The 19,232-nt window shown below is 40.4% G+C and overlaps 1 protein-coding gene across 3 annotated transcripts in view; it reads right to left on the minus strand.

Moving 5' to 3' along the window:
• The window catches only part of GRIA3 (glutamate ionotropic receptor AMPA type subunit 3), a 460,874-nt gene that overhangs the window by 440,933 nt on the left and 709 nt on the right, over window positions 1-19,232 (minus strand). For all 3 annotated transcript variants that reach the window (XM_007524278.2, XM_060182793.1, XM_007524279.2), the window contains exon 2: window positions 18,321-18,479. In XM_007524278.2, coding sequence (XP_007524340.1) covers window positions 18,321-18,479 — 159 coding nt within the window. The remainder of the gene's footprint in view (window positions 1-18,320; window positions 18,480-19,232) is intronic.

Raw genomic sequence — 19,232 nt, forward strand, 5'->3', positions numbered from 1 at the left:
AATAGTTATCATCCATAGAACAGTTGCTCTATGTTATAGACATCGTGGTAGGTGAATGTTTGGCATAGGTGAACTCATACAACCTTCACAATAACTTTAAAAGAAGCTGCTGTTAAATGAATCCTTATGTCACAGATGAGGAGATTGAGAGGTTATATAAATTGCCCGAAGACATACATTGGGTTGTTGGAAAAGCCACTGCATATAATTCTCCTTTTCTATGTAATATATATTGTGATGTTTTCAACAGTCTGGTAAATAGGAAGAGATAGCACCAACATCAAATCAGAGGAGAAGAAATGAGGATAGGAAGAGTTGGAACTGATAAAAATTAGGATGTCAGAGACCACCTTTAGTAGTCCTTGCACAAAGTAGAAATGTAAAAAGTTGTGATATTTAGTCAGTTGACTAGGTTAAGACATATGCCAGAAGTATGTCTCTTCATTTGTTCTCAAATATAACATGATAAGATGACATGATTAGAGTCACCAGAAAGTGACTAGAACCAGAGAAATATATGTGTCAGGGCAATATGTTCTCTTAAAAAAGGATGGGAAATACTGAATGACTCTCTTTTCAGTTCCCTAGACTCTTGATTCATTAATGTCTGTGTGGTACTCCAGGAAATCAAGGTGCTTCCTCCATGAGGATAATTTCTGGAACCATCTGTTCCACCCCGGTTCCATGGCTGCCAGTTCTTAGCAACATCACCCCGCCAGATATTCGTCGGGATGTGGCATCATCTAAGTTCATTTCCCATGTCTACGCTTGACCGGACCTGCCAATATACGCAGATATCTTCGCCCACCCTGTCCAACGCTTGACGTCTCGTCACCCAATCTGGTCCCCTATGCCTACACTGAACTTCTCTGTCCCAGACTCTTGGAAACAGAGTTGGCAGTCAGCTGAGGTAAAGAACAAACACCTCATCACAGACCCCTGCAAACGTCAACCCGGCTTTGACCTAGCATGTTATGATTGGGTCCTCCTCAATCGCTATCCAGGCCATGGCCGGTGCGCCGCTATGTTCCATCGCTGGGGAGCCAGAGACGACCCAAACTGCCCCTGCAGCTACAGACAGACTATGACCCACATAGTCAATGACTGCCACCTCTCCAGATTCAAAGGAGGTCTCGAAACTTTACATCAGGCTCAAACTAACGCTGTTGACTGGCTACGGAAGAAGGGCAAACGCTAGAAGAAGGTGCTTCCTTCAGGGGGACTTGGTGAGTTGCTTACAGTTTCTGGCATTTCTCAGTAGTCAACCCCATTTCTATGTCTAGGACTTCTGTAGAGTCTGATCCTGGGTACTGGACCTGCGTATTTTCTCAAGGTTGTTTTGTTTTCTCAAGACCATGTATAACAAGACTATATATAATAATATTAAGTGTTACATGGTCTCAGGCACACAAGTTGGTTGCAGAAAGACATATATTCCAAATCATCTGTCAGACGACGTGTGTGTGTGTGTGTGTGTGTGTGTGTGTGTGTGTGTGTGTTGGGGGAAGGTGTTCCTTGGCCTTTTGGAGGTAAAGAAATCATCCCATAATGTTTAGATAACAGATTGTCATAAAAGAACAGAACTGATGACTTGTGATAAGAATAAGAAGATAGATTTAAAGATGAAGAGAGCTGAGCTCAGGAAAGAAGACATTAGATCTTCTTTTGAAATTTTAATCCTTATATTATGTAGAAAAGCACTTCTCTGAGTCCTTTTTGAAAATATTTTTATTTATTTATGATTGGATAAAGACAGAGAAAAATTAAGAGGGGAGGGGAGACAGTGAAGGAGAGAGACAGACACCTGCAACCCTGCTTCACTACTCCTGAAGTTTTCCCACAGCAGGTGGGGACCAGGGGCTTGAACGTGTGTCCTTGTGCACTGTAGTGTGTGCACTTAACCAGGTGTGCCACCATCTGGCACCTCTGAGTCCTTTAACTGGTGAGTCTCTTCAGTTTCTGAGTATCTGTTGCTCAGAAGAAACAAACAGGCTGAATGAATTTAGATAAGTGGGCAAGAGTTGTAGGAAGCCTGGGATGTGAGCTGATGATATTCAGGTGTCTGGCAATGGCTTCACTGGCAGAAAAAAAAATCACTTAGAAATGGGGAAGAATTAAGACCCGATTTCACTCCCTAAAGTGACAGTAGATTTTAATTTTCCAATTATACTAAGTTTTGGCTTTTAGGACAAGGAATTCAAAGGTTTTTCAATAAGTTATAATGATAATAGTAATATCCAGTATGTGCTAGGTACTATTTCTGGTACTTTATGTGGATTTGTGATTTTTTTTTAATCTAAACATTGCAACAGACCTGTTTGGTGGGCACTATAATTATCCCCACATTATAACCAGGAACTCGAAAGCACAAGGAAGTTAAGGAATTTACTTAGGATGGCATAGCTAGAAAGTGGAAGAGTTAAGATGCAAGCAAGGATAGATCACAGGTAGTTGTCTGGGAATATGTCCATCGGTTTTAAGGGTCTGACATTTTCATCATATCATTATAAAAACAAAGAGTAGATGTATATGAAGAGGAATTTATAGATGTACAAAAATTTGAAGGGCTTTATTTTGGATGACCTTTCAGTAAGAAAAGGTGATAATAGCAGTCAGGCAAGAGAAAGAAACCAAAGGAATACAGATTGGAAGGGAAGAAGTCAAGCTCTCACTATTTGCAGATGATATGATAGTATACATAGAAAAACCTAAAGAATCCAGCAGAAAACTACTGGAAGTTATTAGGCAATATAGCAAGGTATCAGGCTACAAAATCAATATACAAAAATCAGTGGCATTTCTTTATGCAAACACTAAATATGAAGAAGAAGAAATCCAGAAATCACTCCCATTTACTGTTTCAGCAAAATCAATCAAATGCCTAGGAATAAAGTTGACCAAAGAAGTGAAAGACTTGTATACTGAAAAATATGAGTCACTACTGAAGGAAATAGAAACTGATACCAAGAAATGGAAAGATATCCCATGGTCATGGACTGGAAGAATAAATATCATCAAAATGAATATTCTCCCCAGAGCCATATACAGATTTAATGCAATACCCATCAAAGTTCCACCAAGCTTCTTTAAGAGAATAGAACAAACACCACAATCATTTATCTGGAACCTGAAAACACCTAGAATTGCCAAAACCATCTTGAGGAAAAGAAACAGAAATGGAGGCATCACACTCTCAGACCTTAAACTATATTATAAAGCCATCATCATCAAAACAGCATGGTACTGGAACAAAAATAGGCACACAGACCAGTGGAACAGGATTGAAAGCCCAGAAATAAATCCCCACACCTATGGACATCTATTCTTTGATAAGGGAGCCCAAAGGATTAAATGGAAAAAGGAGGCTCTCTTCAATAAATGGTGCTGGGAAAACTGGGTTGTAACATGCAGAATAATGAAATTGAACCACTTAATCTCACCAGAAACTAAAATCAACTCCAAATGGATCAAAGACCTAGATGTCAGACCAGAAACAATCAAATACTTAGAGGAAAACATTGGTAAAACACTTTCCCACATACACCTCAAGGACATCTTTGATGAATCAAACCCAATTGCAAGGAAGACTAAAGCAGAAAAAAAAAACAATGGGACTACATCAAATTGAAAAGCTTCTGCATATCCAAAGAAATTATTAAACAAATAAAGAGACCCCTCACAGAATGGGAGAAGATCTTCACATGCCAGACATCAGACAAGAAACTAATCACCAAAATATATAAAGAGCTCAGCAAACTAAGCACCAAAAAGCAAAATGACCCCATCCAAAAATGGGCAGAGGATATGAACAAAACATTCACTACAGAGGAGATCCAAAAGGCTAACAAACATGAAAAACTGCTCTAGGTCACTGATTGTCAGATAAATGCAATTTAGGACAACACTAAGATACCACTTCACTCCTGTAAGAATGGCATACATCAAAAAGGACAGCAGCAACAAATGCTGGAGAGGTTGTGGGGACAGAGGAAGCCTTTTACATTGCTGGTGGGAATGTAAATTGGTCCAGCCTCTGTGGAGAGCAGTCTGAAAAACTCTCAGAAGGCTAGACATGGACCTTCCATATGATCCAGTAATTCCTCTCCTGGGGTTATACCCCAAGGACTCCATAACACCCAACCAAAAAGATGTGTGTACTCCTATGTTCATAGCAGCACAATTCATAATAGCTAAAACCTGGAAGCAAACCAGGTGCCCCAAAACAGATGAGTGGCTGAGAAAGCTGTGGTATATATACACAATGGAATACTATGCAGCTATCAAGAACAATGAACCCACCATCCCTGACCCATCTTGGACAGAGATAGAAGGAATTATGTTAAGTTAGCTAAGTCAGAAAGATAAAGATGTGTGTGGGATGATCCCACTCATCAACGGAAGTTGAGGAAGAAGATCTGAAAGGGAAACTAAAAGCAGGACCTGACCAAATTGTAAGTAGGGCACCAAAGTAAAAACCCTGTGGTGACGGGTAGACATGCAGCTTCCTGGGCCGGGGGGGTGGTGGTGGGGGTGGGTGGTAGGAATGGGTCACAGTCTTTTGGTGGTGGGAATGGTGTTTATGTACACTCCTAGTAAACTGTAGTCATATAAATAACTAGTTAATTAATATGAGAGGGGGAAATTAATTGTATGTCTCAAAGTTTTTCAAAACACAAACTGAACTTTTCAATATATAGGCTGTGTAATTGATATGCAGACTCTCTCAAAGGCCTAGACCAAGTAGATCAGTAGCAACCAATAGCACAGCTATACACAAGATACTGGGTACTGTACAGCAAACCCTAATAAAAGGACTTTTCAAAGTTAACCCAATTACCAAATAATGTGATGATAACATTAACTATTGATTGTCTTTTTGAACCCTAAGACAGCAGGAACCTCACATCTCCACTATAGAGCCTCTATTTCCCCTATCCTGGAACCCTTGGATAGGGCACACTTTCCCGTATGCCTCTCCCAATCCATATCAAATAATATTGCATCTGCCTATCACAACCTAACTAACACAACGATTGCCACCTCAAGATGCTTCACTTTGGACTGTGTCCAGAGACTTCACGTGTGGAATGACAACCTTTCAGCTTCATTACTCGGGTGAGACCTTTCCTTTCATAGTATACTCTAATTCCATCTCACGTGGTTCACTTTCTAACAAAGACTCAAAACCTAGATATACACCAGTTTCTGTGAGAGAGAGCATATTTTCACACGTATCCATAAACTACTGCAAAATATATACCTGAAAGCATAAGTACACTAGAGTTTGCAGTGAGTACTGCCCCCCAACACTTCCTCTCCACTATTCCAAGCTCTGGGTCCATGATTGCTCAACAATTTGGCTTTGTATGTTAACTCTCTTTTCAGTCACCAGGTTCCAGATGTCATCAGGATGCCGGCCAGGCTTCCCTAGACTGAAGACCCCACCAATGTGTCCTGGAGCTCCGCTTCCCCAGAGACCCACCCTACTAGGGAAAGAGAGAGGCAGACTGGGAGTATGGACTGACCAGTCAACGCCCATGTTCAGCGGGGAAGCAATTACAGAAGCCAGACCTTCTACCTTCTGCAACCCACAATGACCCTGGGTCCATGCTCCCAGAGGGATAGAGAATGGGAAAGCTATCAGGGGAGGGGGTGGGATACGGAGATCGGGTGGTGGGAATTGTGTGGAATTGCACCCCTCCTACCCTATGGTTTTGTTAATTAATCCTTTCTTAAACAAAAAAAAAAAGGTGATAGTGGATATTGAACAAAAGTTAAGGACAAGATGTCAAAATGGAAAGCTCTTCAAAGATCATCCAAGATAATTTCTCCCCTTTACAAATAATAAAATCTATAACCAGGAGGTCAGGTCACTGATGGTAGAGCATACACTACTGTTTATGAGTGGGGTCATCCCATACTCATCTTTGTCTTTCTGACTTAGTTCACTTAACGTAATTCCTTCTAGCTCCAACCAAGATGGGTTAGAGAAGGTGGGTTCGTTGTTCTTCATAGCTGCATAGTATTCCATTGTGTATATATACCACAGCTTTTACAGCAACTCATCTTTTGTTGGGCACCTGGGGAAGCAATTATAGAAGCCAGACCTTCCACCTTCTGCACCTCATAATAACCTTGAGTCCATACTCCCAGAGGGATAAAGAATAGGGAATCTATCAAAGAAGGGGATGGGATAATAGAGTTCTGATGGTGGGAATTGTGTGGAGTTGTACCCCTTTTATCCTATGATTTTGTCAATGTTTCCTTTTTATAAATAAAAAATAATATATACATACACAGTACTATGTGAGATGACTCTGGTTCAAGCCCCTGGCCTCTATTTGCAGGAAGGAAGCTTCATGAACAGTGAAAAATGTTATAGGAATCTCTCCTTTCTCTCTCTCTCTCTCTTTCTGTGTGTGTGTGTGTGCGTGTGCATGTGCGTGCGTGTGTGTGTGTGTTTACCACCCTCTACCAAAACATAAAGAAAAATAAAAATAACTTCCAGGAGTAGTAGAGTTGTGCAGGCCCCAGTAATAACCCTGGTAGCAAAATAAAATAAAATAAAATAAAATATGTAGAAAAACATAAGGCTGCAATGGTATAAGACACAGTTTCTTAATGTCTGATAATACAATGAGAAAATATCATTTTGACAGAGCACATACACACACACACACACACACACACACACACACACACACACACACCACCACCACCACCACCACCACCACACCACACACACTCCAGGAGTATTCTAACTAATCTGAACTACACTCTGTCCTTGTTGCAGGTTTCAGCCTTGCCTGGGGGAAGTTTAGTCAAGAGTTGAGTTGTGTGTAACCATGAAATGTCACTGGAAATACAATGTGTGCATATAGGATGATAATAGTATATGGACAAAAGAAAGACGCTTCTGCCATATTGAGGTACCTTGTTGGCACATTAAAAAAAGAAAGTAAAATAAAATAAAATAATAAAAATAAAGAAGAAAGGAAAGGAAGAGAAGGCAGGACTATAGAAAAACTGGGCAAAAATATAGGTAGATGGATAGACAGACGGTTATAGAAATAATAGTCAACCGATATTTGTGACTTTGGGGAACCACTGCAGTTTCCAATGAGGGAATGGGCACACAGAATTCTGGTGGTGGGAATGCTGTGGAATTGTACCCTGGTATTTTGTAATTTTGTAAATCAGTAATAACAAAGGAAAAAAATAAAAAAAAGAGAGAAAGTCAAAATAGGGTTTTAACTAAGAACTTCCCTTTGTTCTTCTCAGTAATTATGCCTGTCACTTAACAGAGTTTCCCTTTACCAGTAAAGTCACTTAATTAGGAGGAGGAGGAGAAGAAGAAGATATAATGTAGAGGTCCAAAACTCTCACCTACCACTTTCTACTACCCCAGGTTCAGTTACAGATGTTTTTGTGAGAGATGGTTAGGAATTCTTTTCAAAGGTACATGACCAGGACAACTGGTTAGTACAAAAAAATCTTTTTGTAAATTGTTATGTATAACTACCTGTGGCCAGAAGTTTTGTATTATTTAGGTCAGATCATAGTTCCTTGCAGTGCTTGCTGATGTTTCAGCAGAGACCATCAGACTGTCTTACTCCCTTCCTTATTTAGACAATAGGGAGACTGTGAACTCTGAAGCCCAGCCCAGGGTTGGAGGAGACAGTTCTGCGTCAGTTATAAGAGATGGGAGAAGGGTGAGGGTGGCACGCAGCTGCCTGACTGCCACTGTTGGTGGCACACCCTTTTACAAAAGAATAAATGCATTGCTTCAACTCCTTATTGTTTTTGTCTTGACAAATACTTTTAATTGGATGTCATGTATAACATTTTGTTTGAGCCACACTGGTTTTTAAAAATGGATCTAAATGTCTTCTGGTAGGGGTATGGACTCATCAGATGGTCACAGGCCCCATCATCCCATGTGTGTCTCAACTTCAACATATATGTAATTCATCTGACATCACCTAAAACAACCCAGGATATAGAACCAGGAAAATAAGGACAGAATTCTGATATCACAAATTAGTCATCTGTGTGTCCTTGAGATAGTTACTTACATGTTCAGAACCACCTCTGATTCCTTTTGTATCAAATGCAGGTGGAAGTATCTTCTAGCAGTACTGTGATGATTTTAGAGATAAAACATGCAAAATGTTTAGTACAGTGTCTTCCACGAGATAGGGGTTCAGGTAGTTATTAATACTATTTTAGCCCTGCTTTTAAATTTGTTCACAGCAAGGATGGCAGAATAGATACTGTATAATTTCATTACTATACTTCCACTTTTAATAAATGGTTGGCATTTGCTGTAACACCTACCTTTGTAGCATTGCTAAGGACCAATCATTTTCTGAGGAGCAAAAATGGAAAGCATACCATTTTGTTGTTTCTACTTATCCTAAAGAATATTTTTGCCTTGTCTCAGAGACTGGACTTTTAAGTTTTGGATTTTCAAACTTCAGTTAAATTTTAATGCTTATATGGGCCAGCACACCTCATTTAGCTAAGAAGTAGCATGAAAAAGTGCCTAGTGCTTAGTAGGTGTTCAAAAAATATTCAGTCTGAAGCCACACATCTCTGTGTAAAGTATCGGGGTTTCTGATTCAGCAATAGAGTTTTCATTAAAGTCACTGAGTTTATTTAAAAGCTCCACTCTTATAGTTTTGGCTTAATGCAAAAATCTTGAGTATGACTTAAGAACTCATATGTCCCAGGACTGGGGGAAGGTTAGGCTCTATAGTGGAAATGTGAGGTTCCTGCTGTCTTAGGGTTCAAGAAGACAATGGATAGTTATTGTTAACAACACATTATTTGGTAATTGGTTTAACTTTGAGAAGTCCCTTTGTTAGACATACAATCAAATTTCCCCCTCTCATATTAATTAAATAGTGATTTATATGACTACAATTTAATAGGAGTGTACATAAACACCATCCCCACCACCAAAAGATTGTATCCCATCCCACCCACCTGCAGGCCCAGGAAGCTGCATGTCCACCCTCCCCCTCACCACAGAGGTTTTTACTTTGGTGCCCTACTTTCAATTTAGTCAGATCCATGACGGCCAGGCTTCCCTGGACTGAAGACCCCACCAATGTGTCCTGGAGCTCTACTTCCCCAGAGACCCACCATACTAGGGAAAGAGAGAGGCAGACTGGGAGTATGGATTGACCAGTCAACGCCCATGTTCAGCGGGGAAGCAATTATAGAAGCCAGACCTTCCACCTCTGCAACCTACAACGACCCTGGGTCCATGCTCCCAGAGAGATAGAGAATGGGAAAGCTATTGGGGAGGGGATGGGATTTGGAGATTGGGTGTCAGGAATTGTGTGGAATTGTACCTCCCATCCTATGATTTTGTTAATGTCTCCTTTCTTAAATAATAATAATAATAATAAAACAAAAAAGAATTCATATGTATACCAAGCATCTCTGGTGTTTCTGATGCAAGTGAACCGATCCAAGAAACAGTTAGGGTTTTGTTTTGCTAAATGCTTTCATTGTTTTTTTAATTAGTAATTTAATGTTGATTTTAAAATAATGAGATAACAGGGGTATAATTCCATACTGTTTCCACCACCAGAATTCTGTGTCCCCATTCATTCCACTGGAAACTGCAGTAGTTCTCCCAAGGTCACAGGTATGGGTTGACTCTTATCCTGGAACCTAAGTCTCTCCAGAGTCCTACCCCACTAAGAAAAGACAGAAACAAGGCTGGGGGTATGAATGCAAGTGCAAATGCCCATGTCCATTGAAGAAGCAATTACAGAAGCCAGAACTCCCACCTTCTACACCCTCAAAAGAATTCTGGTCCATATCCCCCAGAGTGAGAAAAAATGATAGGGGAAGATGACCAGAGGATTCTGAACTTCAATTCCATCAAGATTCAGAGAGAGAAAAGGAAAAAATAAATACTGTTTTAAACAAACCAACAATTTAAGAAATAGTCATGGAATGTGAGGTTATTTGAGAATCTACAACATGTTTTGGTTGATTATAAATGTTAGACTTTTCTACTTTAAATTTGCAAAGGTTTTCACTCACACCATGACCCACATCATGTTCACAAATTTTCTTCTCTATAGGCTAAATACTGCCCCCTTCCAAAAAACTCATCTCTGCATTTCTGATAGTTTGATTATTTGCTGGGCAGCTATATGTATGGGAGTCCTGAATGCAATGGGTAATTTGCAAAGGAGAAACTATTTTTACTGCAACATTTTTGAAATTTTTAGAAAAAAATCTCCACTGCCACCACTATTACAAACTGATTTCAATTCTGAAATTATCTCAAAGTAATTATGGGGATCCCAGAGGCTGAGAGCATCAACTATAGCAAACTGCCATTCTCAGAAGAGGCAATATACCCAGTACCACCAAAAGGGTATGACTTGAAGGGTCAAAGACAACAAAAATCTCAATGACTAAACAAGATATCAGAATGTCCCGTTTGAGGTCAAATACTGGAAAAAAAAATAGGTGAGTCTGTTTGAGGGACTATCCCTTATCTTCAGGAAACTCCAGTGCCCCCTCAATACCCATCATCTATTTGGTGCCCTAATTTTTACTGAAGGTTTTTAAAAAATTATTGTGCATTATTTAATGTTTTGGAAAGCCTCTTCAGAGGATCCTAAAAGGTATTATGTGACAATCTGATAAAAATTGTAGTAAAATTTCTGGTAGGGAATATGATGTGGACAGTCTTGGGTCAAAAATGAAAAAGCAAAAAGTTACAGATGCGAGTATTAACTTCTCCTTGTAGTCAACATAGTCTCCCATCCTCTGGGCTCTTCTTGCTCAAACTGAGGTTTGAGTATCAGCAATATTGACATTGCCTGGGTGTTTGCTAGGAATATAAATTCTTGGACCCATTGCTGATCTACTGAATGAGAATCTTCATTTAACCATGATCTTCGGGTGGCTGGTGTGTATATGAAAGGCTGAGAAATGCTGTTCTAGAGTAAACTGTACTTTGTAGGACTAAAATATCATTAACTGTGGGGTTTCCTCTCCTCATTCCTATCCTTTACCACTCTACTCCCAATAAGGACAAATTGCATTACGGAATACTACTCAGCTATTAAAAATTGTGAATTCACCTTCTTTACCCCATCTTGGGTGGAGCTTGAAGATATCATGTTAGGTGAGATAAGTCAGAAACAAAAAGATGGGTATTGGGAGGATCTCACTCACTGGCAAAAATTGAAAAACAATGTATGAGGGGAAAACTCTAAGCAGAATTTGGACTGGAGTTGGTGTATTGTACCAAAGTAAAAGACTCTGGGTTGCAGGGGAGGGTCCAGGTCCTGGAACATGATGGGGGAAGAGGACCTAGTGGGGGATGTATTGTTATGTGGAAATGTTATACATGTACAAACTATTGTATTTCACTGTCGACTGTAAACCATTAATCCCCCAATAAAGAAATAATAATAACAATAATAAAGAACAAACTGTGTTAAGATCAGCTGTTAAAGGGGCCTGTGGTGAGTTAAGAACTAAAGAAATGGGGCTAGGTTGTGACACACTCAGATGAGTGTACATGTTACCATGTACAAGAATTCAGGTTCGTGTGGGGTGTGTGTGTATGTGGAATCTTCTTGAGTGCTGAAGCAGTGTTGCTGGTGTCTCTATTTCTCCCTCTCTAACTCCTCTTTCCAGCTCTGTTTCTGTCTGTATTCAATAAATGAGTGAAATTAAATATATATTTTTTAAACAAAGGAACTGAGGAAATAGAGACAGGAGGGCCAGGAGGGTGGGGTATGGTGGAGGTGGAGATAAGCACTTAATACACTGACCAATGAAGAAATGAACATTTGAAAGAGAATATTGTAGTTATTTGCATTGGTACAGAGGCCAGAGAGTACACTGTAGACAAAGCTAAGGAAGGGTGAAGAGAGTTGGGGAGGAGATACTGGTGGGCAAGGATTCCAAATCTCTCCAGAGCTTCCATTTAGCACTCAGCAGGGGGATACTACCTGAAAATTTTGGCATTCTACCTGCCATTCCAGGAAAAGGAAATTTTTAGTCTGAATCCTAGCTTCCTTACCATCTTCCTCCACCTCTTTGACTCTGAAATACACCACTCTGGTAGGCACAGGAATTCCTTATCAACCCCTTTCAACTATATTAGATAGAAAGCAATAACTTCCAGTGCAGTATCTGAGTCCTCAGGAGAATGGAATAAGGGCTGAAAAATTCTGATAAAGGAGGAAAAATAGTCCTGAAAAAGTCCAGAGCTGGGGGGCCAGCCGGTGGCAGATCTGGTTAAGCACATACATTACAGTGTGCAAGGACCTGGGTTCAAGCCCCTGGTCCCCACCTGCAGGGGAAAGCTTCACAAATCAGTAAAGCAGGGCTGCAGGTCTAGGTCTCTCTCTCTCTCTCCCCTTTCTGTCTCAATTTCTGGCTGTCTATATCCAATAAATAAATAAAGATAATTTAAAAAAAAGTCCAGACCAGGAATAAGACCCTTAGGTAAGTTTTTTGTAGACCAGACATTGGAATCAGGGATCAATTAGAGACCATAAAACGGCATGTAGTCAGGCAGACAGAGCAATAGAACTGGCAAGAAAGGGAGAGGTGGGTGTAAAGTGTGAAGAGGAGAAATTCTATTCATATTAACTTTTTGCCAAGCATTGACCCTTTTCAGGGGCTACTACAACTTACTCAAGTCTTAACCTACAGGTAAGGCTTTTTGTAGTTCTTCCTCTGGAGCCCAGATACTTCACGAGGAGAGAGAGAGAGAGAGAGAGAGAGAGAGAGAGAGAGAGAGAGAGTATTTCCTATCTTCACAGCTCTGCTACTCCTGCTGGAGAATACTCACTACCCCCACTTAGGGTTTTAATTGCACCCTCCTGTGGACATTCCATCTAATTAAACTCAGAATATCAAGGCCAAAGAAACACAGTCAACGTTTAATTTAGTTTTTTTTTTAATCGACCAAGCAAAGTGTACAGATAATATTCTTGACCTTCAGAGTAGATAAAAAAGTAACATGAAAGATTTACAGTCTCCATCTAGGATGTTTGAAGTTAAATAATCTGAATAAGTATGTCTAACTTTCCCATCCCCAGCGTCAGAAATTCTGTCTCCTAAAATGCAGGCCTTTTTTTTTAAGCCACTGTTGTCTTTTAATCCTTTCAGCAATTGCATGAAAATGACAAGTCTCTCATCCAACAAAGACTAATGACAATATCTCAACACATCTGCAGCTTCATTTATTTTTCAATCTGTTAAAATGAAGCCAGCCAATCACCTCTGACTACCCACAGCAAATAAATTTACAAATATATTAGAAATTAAAAAATACAATAAAAAACCCAACCAGTGCTCCCACTCAGTCTTCCAAAGTAGGGAGAGAAATGAAAAATTAAGGAAACAACCTTTGCTAGACACAAAGTGGGGAATGTGGAAAACTAGGTTCATTTAAGAAAAAAAAGTTAAGATTTTTTGGAGGGAGAAAAATAGTGACCTGTTTTGCAGTAAGCATAGACAGAGAACAAAATAGTCTTCTTTGTCCCTTTCCTTAAAAAGCTTCCTGTCCTGCTGCCCCCAACCTCCTTGCCCCACAATTTAGCAGATTAACAGGAAACTGTCTTCTAGGGGAAGGTAATGCACTTTGTTGGAAGCTCACATTTACAGTCTTCTGATTGCCATCTACTTTTATGGCCCAAATGAATAGCATCACCTTCCTCTCTCCCTTCCACATAAAAAATAGATTTTTTAAAAATCCATAATAAACCCTGTAAGAAGGTGATTTAAGAAGAGATTTACTCTGACTGGCACCATGGAGGAGGCCTCTTCTTGCTTCAGTGGGCTAACAAACTGCAGAGAGGGTCTAAATGTTGAACTGAGCCAGTGAGTCTATTGAAGACTGGTGAGCAGATAGAGAGAGAGAGGAAAAGAGGAGAAAAGGAGGTGGGGAGATGAGGTAGTGAGGCTGAGAGGTGGCACTGGAGCAGGTGGTGTTGGTTACTATGTAAAGATCTGTTAGAGGGTAGGATGCTTCAGGTCTTCACCCTAGTTCTAAAGACTTATATGAAAACAACAAACATGAAGGCAAGCAAAACAAAACCCACCGAAGTGAAGAAATTAAGATCAGGAGGGAACATTTCCTTCCCAATTGGATCTAAACAGTTAAATGGATCTTGGCAATTAGAATAATTAAATAATTAGATGGTGAATCTATGGGCAAGAGATAGAAACCTGTCTCAGCTAAGTACACTTAGCAGTGAAATGCACTCAGTTATGAAAGGACCTTTCTCTCAGTTAGCAGGTACATTTGAAATGGTTTGAAAGAAAAAAAATGGATTAAAAATGTGAATCTGATGAGTTGTTAGATTTAGTCTGGAAAAAGGATTTAGCCTGGGCCCCATTACAGCCTTCATTCCCAAGTCCTACTCTCAGGCTCACTATCACTACTGAGCCTCCACCAACAGATTTTTATTAAAGCCTATGCATTTAGAGCACAACTCCATGGTGAATAACCTTTAAGGTTACATTTGCCTTTTCCTTGCTTCTTGCAAACAGTGTGTAACCCATGAACACATTTGTTGGCTGTAAAGGTGTACAACAGCAATTTTTGCAATGACAGTGCGGAGAGGGAATATGAGATCTGTGTGCTAATGAGCTGATACTGCAGAGGCTGGGGCTATGTAGTATGGAGTGCACTACAAGTGCACAGCAGCAAGACACAGGAGGGAACTTCAATGGAATCAGACCTGTTTCCTGAGGAAACAGGGCAGCAGAACCATACCAACGGGACTCAACAGCTCCTTAGTGTTCCCACACACCTCAAAGCTTAAGATGATCATATCTGTTTTTAAATGTATATTTATCTTAAACCATGTAACATATATATGTGTGTGTGTATATATATATATATATATATATATATATATATATATAGAGAGAGAGAGAGAGAGAGAGAGAGAGAGTGTGTTCCATATATAATGCTTGAGTGATTGTGTGTGTGTGGTTGCATGCTTACACCCTGACATAATATTCTTCTTTCTGGAGGTAATCTAGCCAAATTGAAAAGGAAAGCAGCAGACTCAATTAATCCCCATGAAATAGGAACATGAGACCCAAATCAGATGAATCTCTCTGATGAACTTCAGCTCACCTTTGAGCTGAGATTCCAAATGAACCATCTTTCAAAGCCTGAGAAAAATTTTATTGGTCTCTTAAGACAGGGAATGAAGTTGGAGTCTCTCTTAAGCAAACCTCTTGGGAGCTGTGGGGAAAAAACTGCTGCTGGTGAAGAAGAGTATTTAAAATAACTGATTTTGGGGAATTGTTACAAGAAAAACATCTGGATACTCAGGGAACTCAGGAGAGCAGAGAGCAGGGATACACACAGAAAACATTATCTATTATATATTCTTTGGGTGTTTGGTTACCTGCATACCTTTGCCATCCAAAGTGTGTGACTGCTTCAGAATTCAGGGTGCAGGAAAGATCACAAGCAGAACAGAAATAAACTCTAGTATGGAGGAAATATGAGGGTTTTTTTGTCTATTGTACTTAGAACAAGATAGGAGATACAAGTGATTAGATTTGGAATTTTCTTGAATTCTCCCTAGATCTGTAGGGAGGAGCAGGTCAGATGATCCAGGGTTGTATTTTTTCTGCACAATAATGTAATGCAAACAATTGCAAGAATGGAACTAGGGAGTCACTTGCCAGACTCCAGTACTGAACTGGTATTGCATGGCTGCATCTGAGATATATGACTTCTGGTGAGTAAAAGAACAATCAAAGCCAGAGAAAGAAATGAGATACACTTTCATAAACAGATACACTTTCATAAAGTGTATACACTTTCATAAAGAGATGAGAGATACACTTTCATAAAGAGATGAGAAATGAGATACACCAGAGGAAAAAATGAGATATACTTCCAAAGATCTTGAGAAGATTGTTTTCTGCATTCAGAGCCTATAGGATAATAGTTAGATCATAATCATCTTTCTCATAGGAAGTTTCTAAGTAGCAGCTGTCTGGAGACTGCTTTGAGATCTGACCTCCTATTCAATGACTGTGACTTTTGGAGGGTCCAGAGAAGGTAATAATCTTTCTTCCTCTGTCTTCTGAGCTGTAAAATCCAAGAGTGCAACAGGCAGCTCGGTATAGTCACTGGTTTCTGGATATTTCTGTGTGTCTTTAAGTATGAATTTAGCATAAGTGAGGTCACCTTCTGCTCCCCCTATGCTGTCTAGTTTACACTTTAGCCTTTATTTTCAAGCCCCCAGTCATAAACCAATCTTGTAAGTTTGTAAGTGACAGTGCTATGCAGGATTGTGGTGGGGAGGGGGTTGATCAATTTATTTCCCTTCACCATTTTCTTTTGTATCTTTATTGCCCTGAAAGGTCAGTCATTAAGGATTCTCAACAACAGTATGGACGATTTAGTGCCTTTTCTCAAACCTGAGTTTCTCACACAACAAGTATTATTATCTTTGTGCTGCTTGACTAGGGTTCCCACAGCCTTGGGATGACAGGTATCAATCTCATCTGACCATTGAAAAAGAGGACCAAAACCCCATGTACATTATTCTTACATCACAAACTAGCACTCCTATTGTAGTCTTCATCAGTGATTAAAAAAAGACACTAGAGTGAGTTGAAATAAATGTCATTCATTAATAATATTAATTCACCCTGGGAGTCTCATATATTTGGTTTTAAATCTATTCTAGTGAATACTTAGGAAGCTGCATTTAAAATTTGGCCACTTGAAATTATAACTGTGCTGCAGGATTAAGAGTCAAATGTATGTTGTAAATACTATGGAGACAGGCTGGGATTACTGAAATAAGATGCAAAGTATAGACAGACATTTTGTAACTTTCGCACTTAGCTGGAATTAATAAGTTCCTATTTTTGTCAGTGCCGGAAAGCCAACAAATGTCAAATAGAGAGTATTTCAGAACATGTTCAAATAAGGATCTGTACCTTCAGCTATGATTTTTTTAAAGCTGATAACTGTCACATTTCTTGCAAAGTACTTCATTCCTATCCACTTGACCCATGCCTTTAGACTCAAAGAACCTCTGCCCCTGGAAGACCCTTTCAACAATTTCTCAAAATCACATCCTTTTGAATCAAAAGAATTTGAAGGAAGTATTATACAAAAGTTTCACCCAGCCAATGGTAAAATCAGTTTCTCTCTTGAAAGAAAATTAAGAAAAAAAACAAAAAACAGAAAATCCGAATTACACCATAAAACAAAACATATCCATGCCTTCATCAGTCATGAAAACTTTTAATGAAATAACATCAGATGGAAAATTATCATCTTTATAAAGATTCCATTCCGTAAAAAACTTGTTCCCAACAGGCTATGTATTTGTCACTTAGATTCCTGTTGTTTTATTTCTCCAAATGAGCCCTCTATAGAGGAACAATCTAGGGGCACAATTATGGATTTCAGAAATGGCTTTAAGGCTGATGAAATTCCTCTTCTGACATCCAGTTTTCCTTTCTCCTGTTTTTGCTCTGAGTTATGAACTGCACTTAATAACAAGGATGAGCAACATTAGGGGAGGCAGAACTCAGGCAGCTTTCCAAATAGTTACCGGTGCCCTATCTTCACTCTTCCCTCAGTTTTCCAGTCATTCATCACTTGTAATCCCTTTGTAGTGTTATCAGCTCCTATAAGAACACTTTAGGTTTGCAGGACAGAAAAAAGGCCAGTGAACCCAGGCCAATTTGTCCTTCAAGGTCATTTATTTGCAGAACCTCTCAGAATTTGATTCCTATAGATTAAGCGTTTGTCAAATTTGCTTCATTTCCACAGCCAGGCACTAGGTTCAACAGTCAAGTGATGCCCATCCTGAACTGACCCAATCAAGAGGCTTCCTTATTAAGTCCTGTCTGAAGAAATAATTTCCCTGAACAACCATGATATTTCTTTCTCATTTTTTTGTTCAGCTTCCTCCCCCCCACCCCGTGCCAAATGTATTGTGATTATTGTGGTGGTGATGGTGGAGGTGGTGTGTATGGGGGGGAGACGTGGGGGCGGTGGAATGCCAGTTTAGCAGAGAGGAAATGAAACTTTTGCATCAAACATTATTCACGACCGAGTTTTGCACAGTAACTCCTTAAATCCCCCAGAAGGATCCTCCGGAGTTTATTTATTCCCCTGGAAATCTGGATTGACTCAAGCCCCCCAGAATGTTTACTGAGACAATCATCTAACCCGCCACCCCCAGCACAGATAGCAGACCCCAGACCCCAGGAGCAAAATGCAAAATAGGTCCCGTGGTCCCAAAGGGGAGGACAGCAGGTGTACTTACAAGCATTAGTGACAGAAAAACTATTGGAGGAATCCAAATGATCTACGTGGTAATTCAAATGGAAGGGCTTCTCGGTGGTGTTCTGGTTGGTGTTGTATAACTGCACGGCAAAGCGGAAAGCGCTGTGCTCCTGCACCGTGTTTCTCATGAAAAGTCCACCTATAAGCAAAGGGAGCAGAGGTTTGGCTGGTGTCAACTCGCCCCCCCCCCTCAAGCCCCAGGACCTATCGAAATTTCGGAGCACTACAGATATGAGACATCTCTCAAAGGTGCTGTACTGCTGTACTCAAAGGTGACTGATTTTCAACCTGTGTGTATTGCAAGACTTATGAACTCAGTTTTTGTCCAAAAGAAACCCTATTTTGCTCTAAACTGAATAATAGGGGGCTGAAAAGAACAGGGGAAAGGAACAGCCGGAGGAGGGGGCTGCTTTGGGGGTTAGGACTATAGAACCGAGCTTGGAACTTGGTTCTCTCTGGGCGGCAGCCTCCTCTGCACTCTTTTTCCCCACTCGACGCCCATCTCCACACTCTAGTTCCTCTTGCTGAGGCAAGGAAACGGCTGGGGAGAGAAATAAATTCATTGCCCCTGCTGCCCTGGGTCCCCAGGACAATGCAGGAGTGAGGAACAGGACTAGAGACAATTCTAACTTCTTGACTTGTAAATACACACAGAAGCCAAGAGAAGTCCCCGCCGGCGCCCGGGAGCCAGGCTCCAGACAGATACCGCGGTGATTCCTGAATTCCTGGTCTGCGTGACTTCGCTCCTCGCTCAGCGCCCAGTGTCACCCCCACCTCCCACCCCAGGCGCCGCCGAGCCTGGCTGCTGCCCGATCTGGGTATCCAGAGTGAGCTTCCACCCGCCCCAGCCCCCCTAAACTAGCCCTTCTCTGAGGATCCCCAGACAAGGACG

The sequence above is a fragment of the Erinaceus europaeus genome, chromosome X (genome assembly GCF_950295315.1).
Source record: "Erinaceus europaeus chromosome X, mEriEur2.1, whole genome shotgun sequence".
NCBI lineage: Eukaryota > Metazoa > Chordata > Mammalia > Eulipotyphla > Erinaceidae > Erinaceus > Erinaceus europaeus.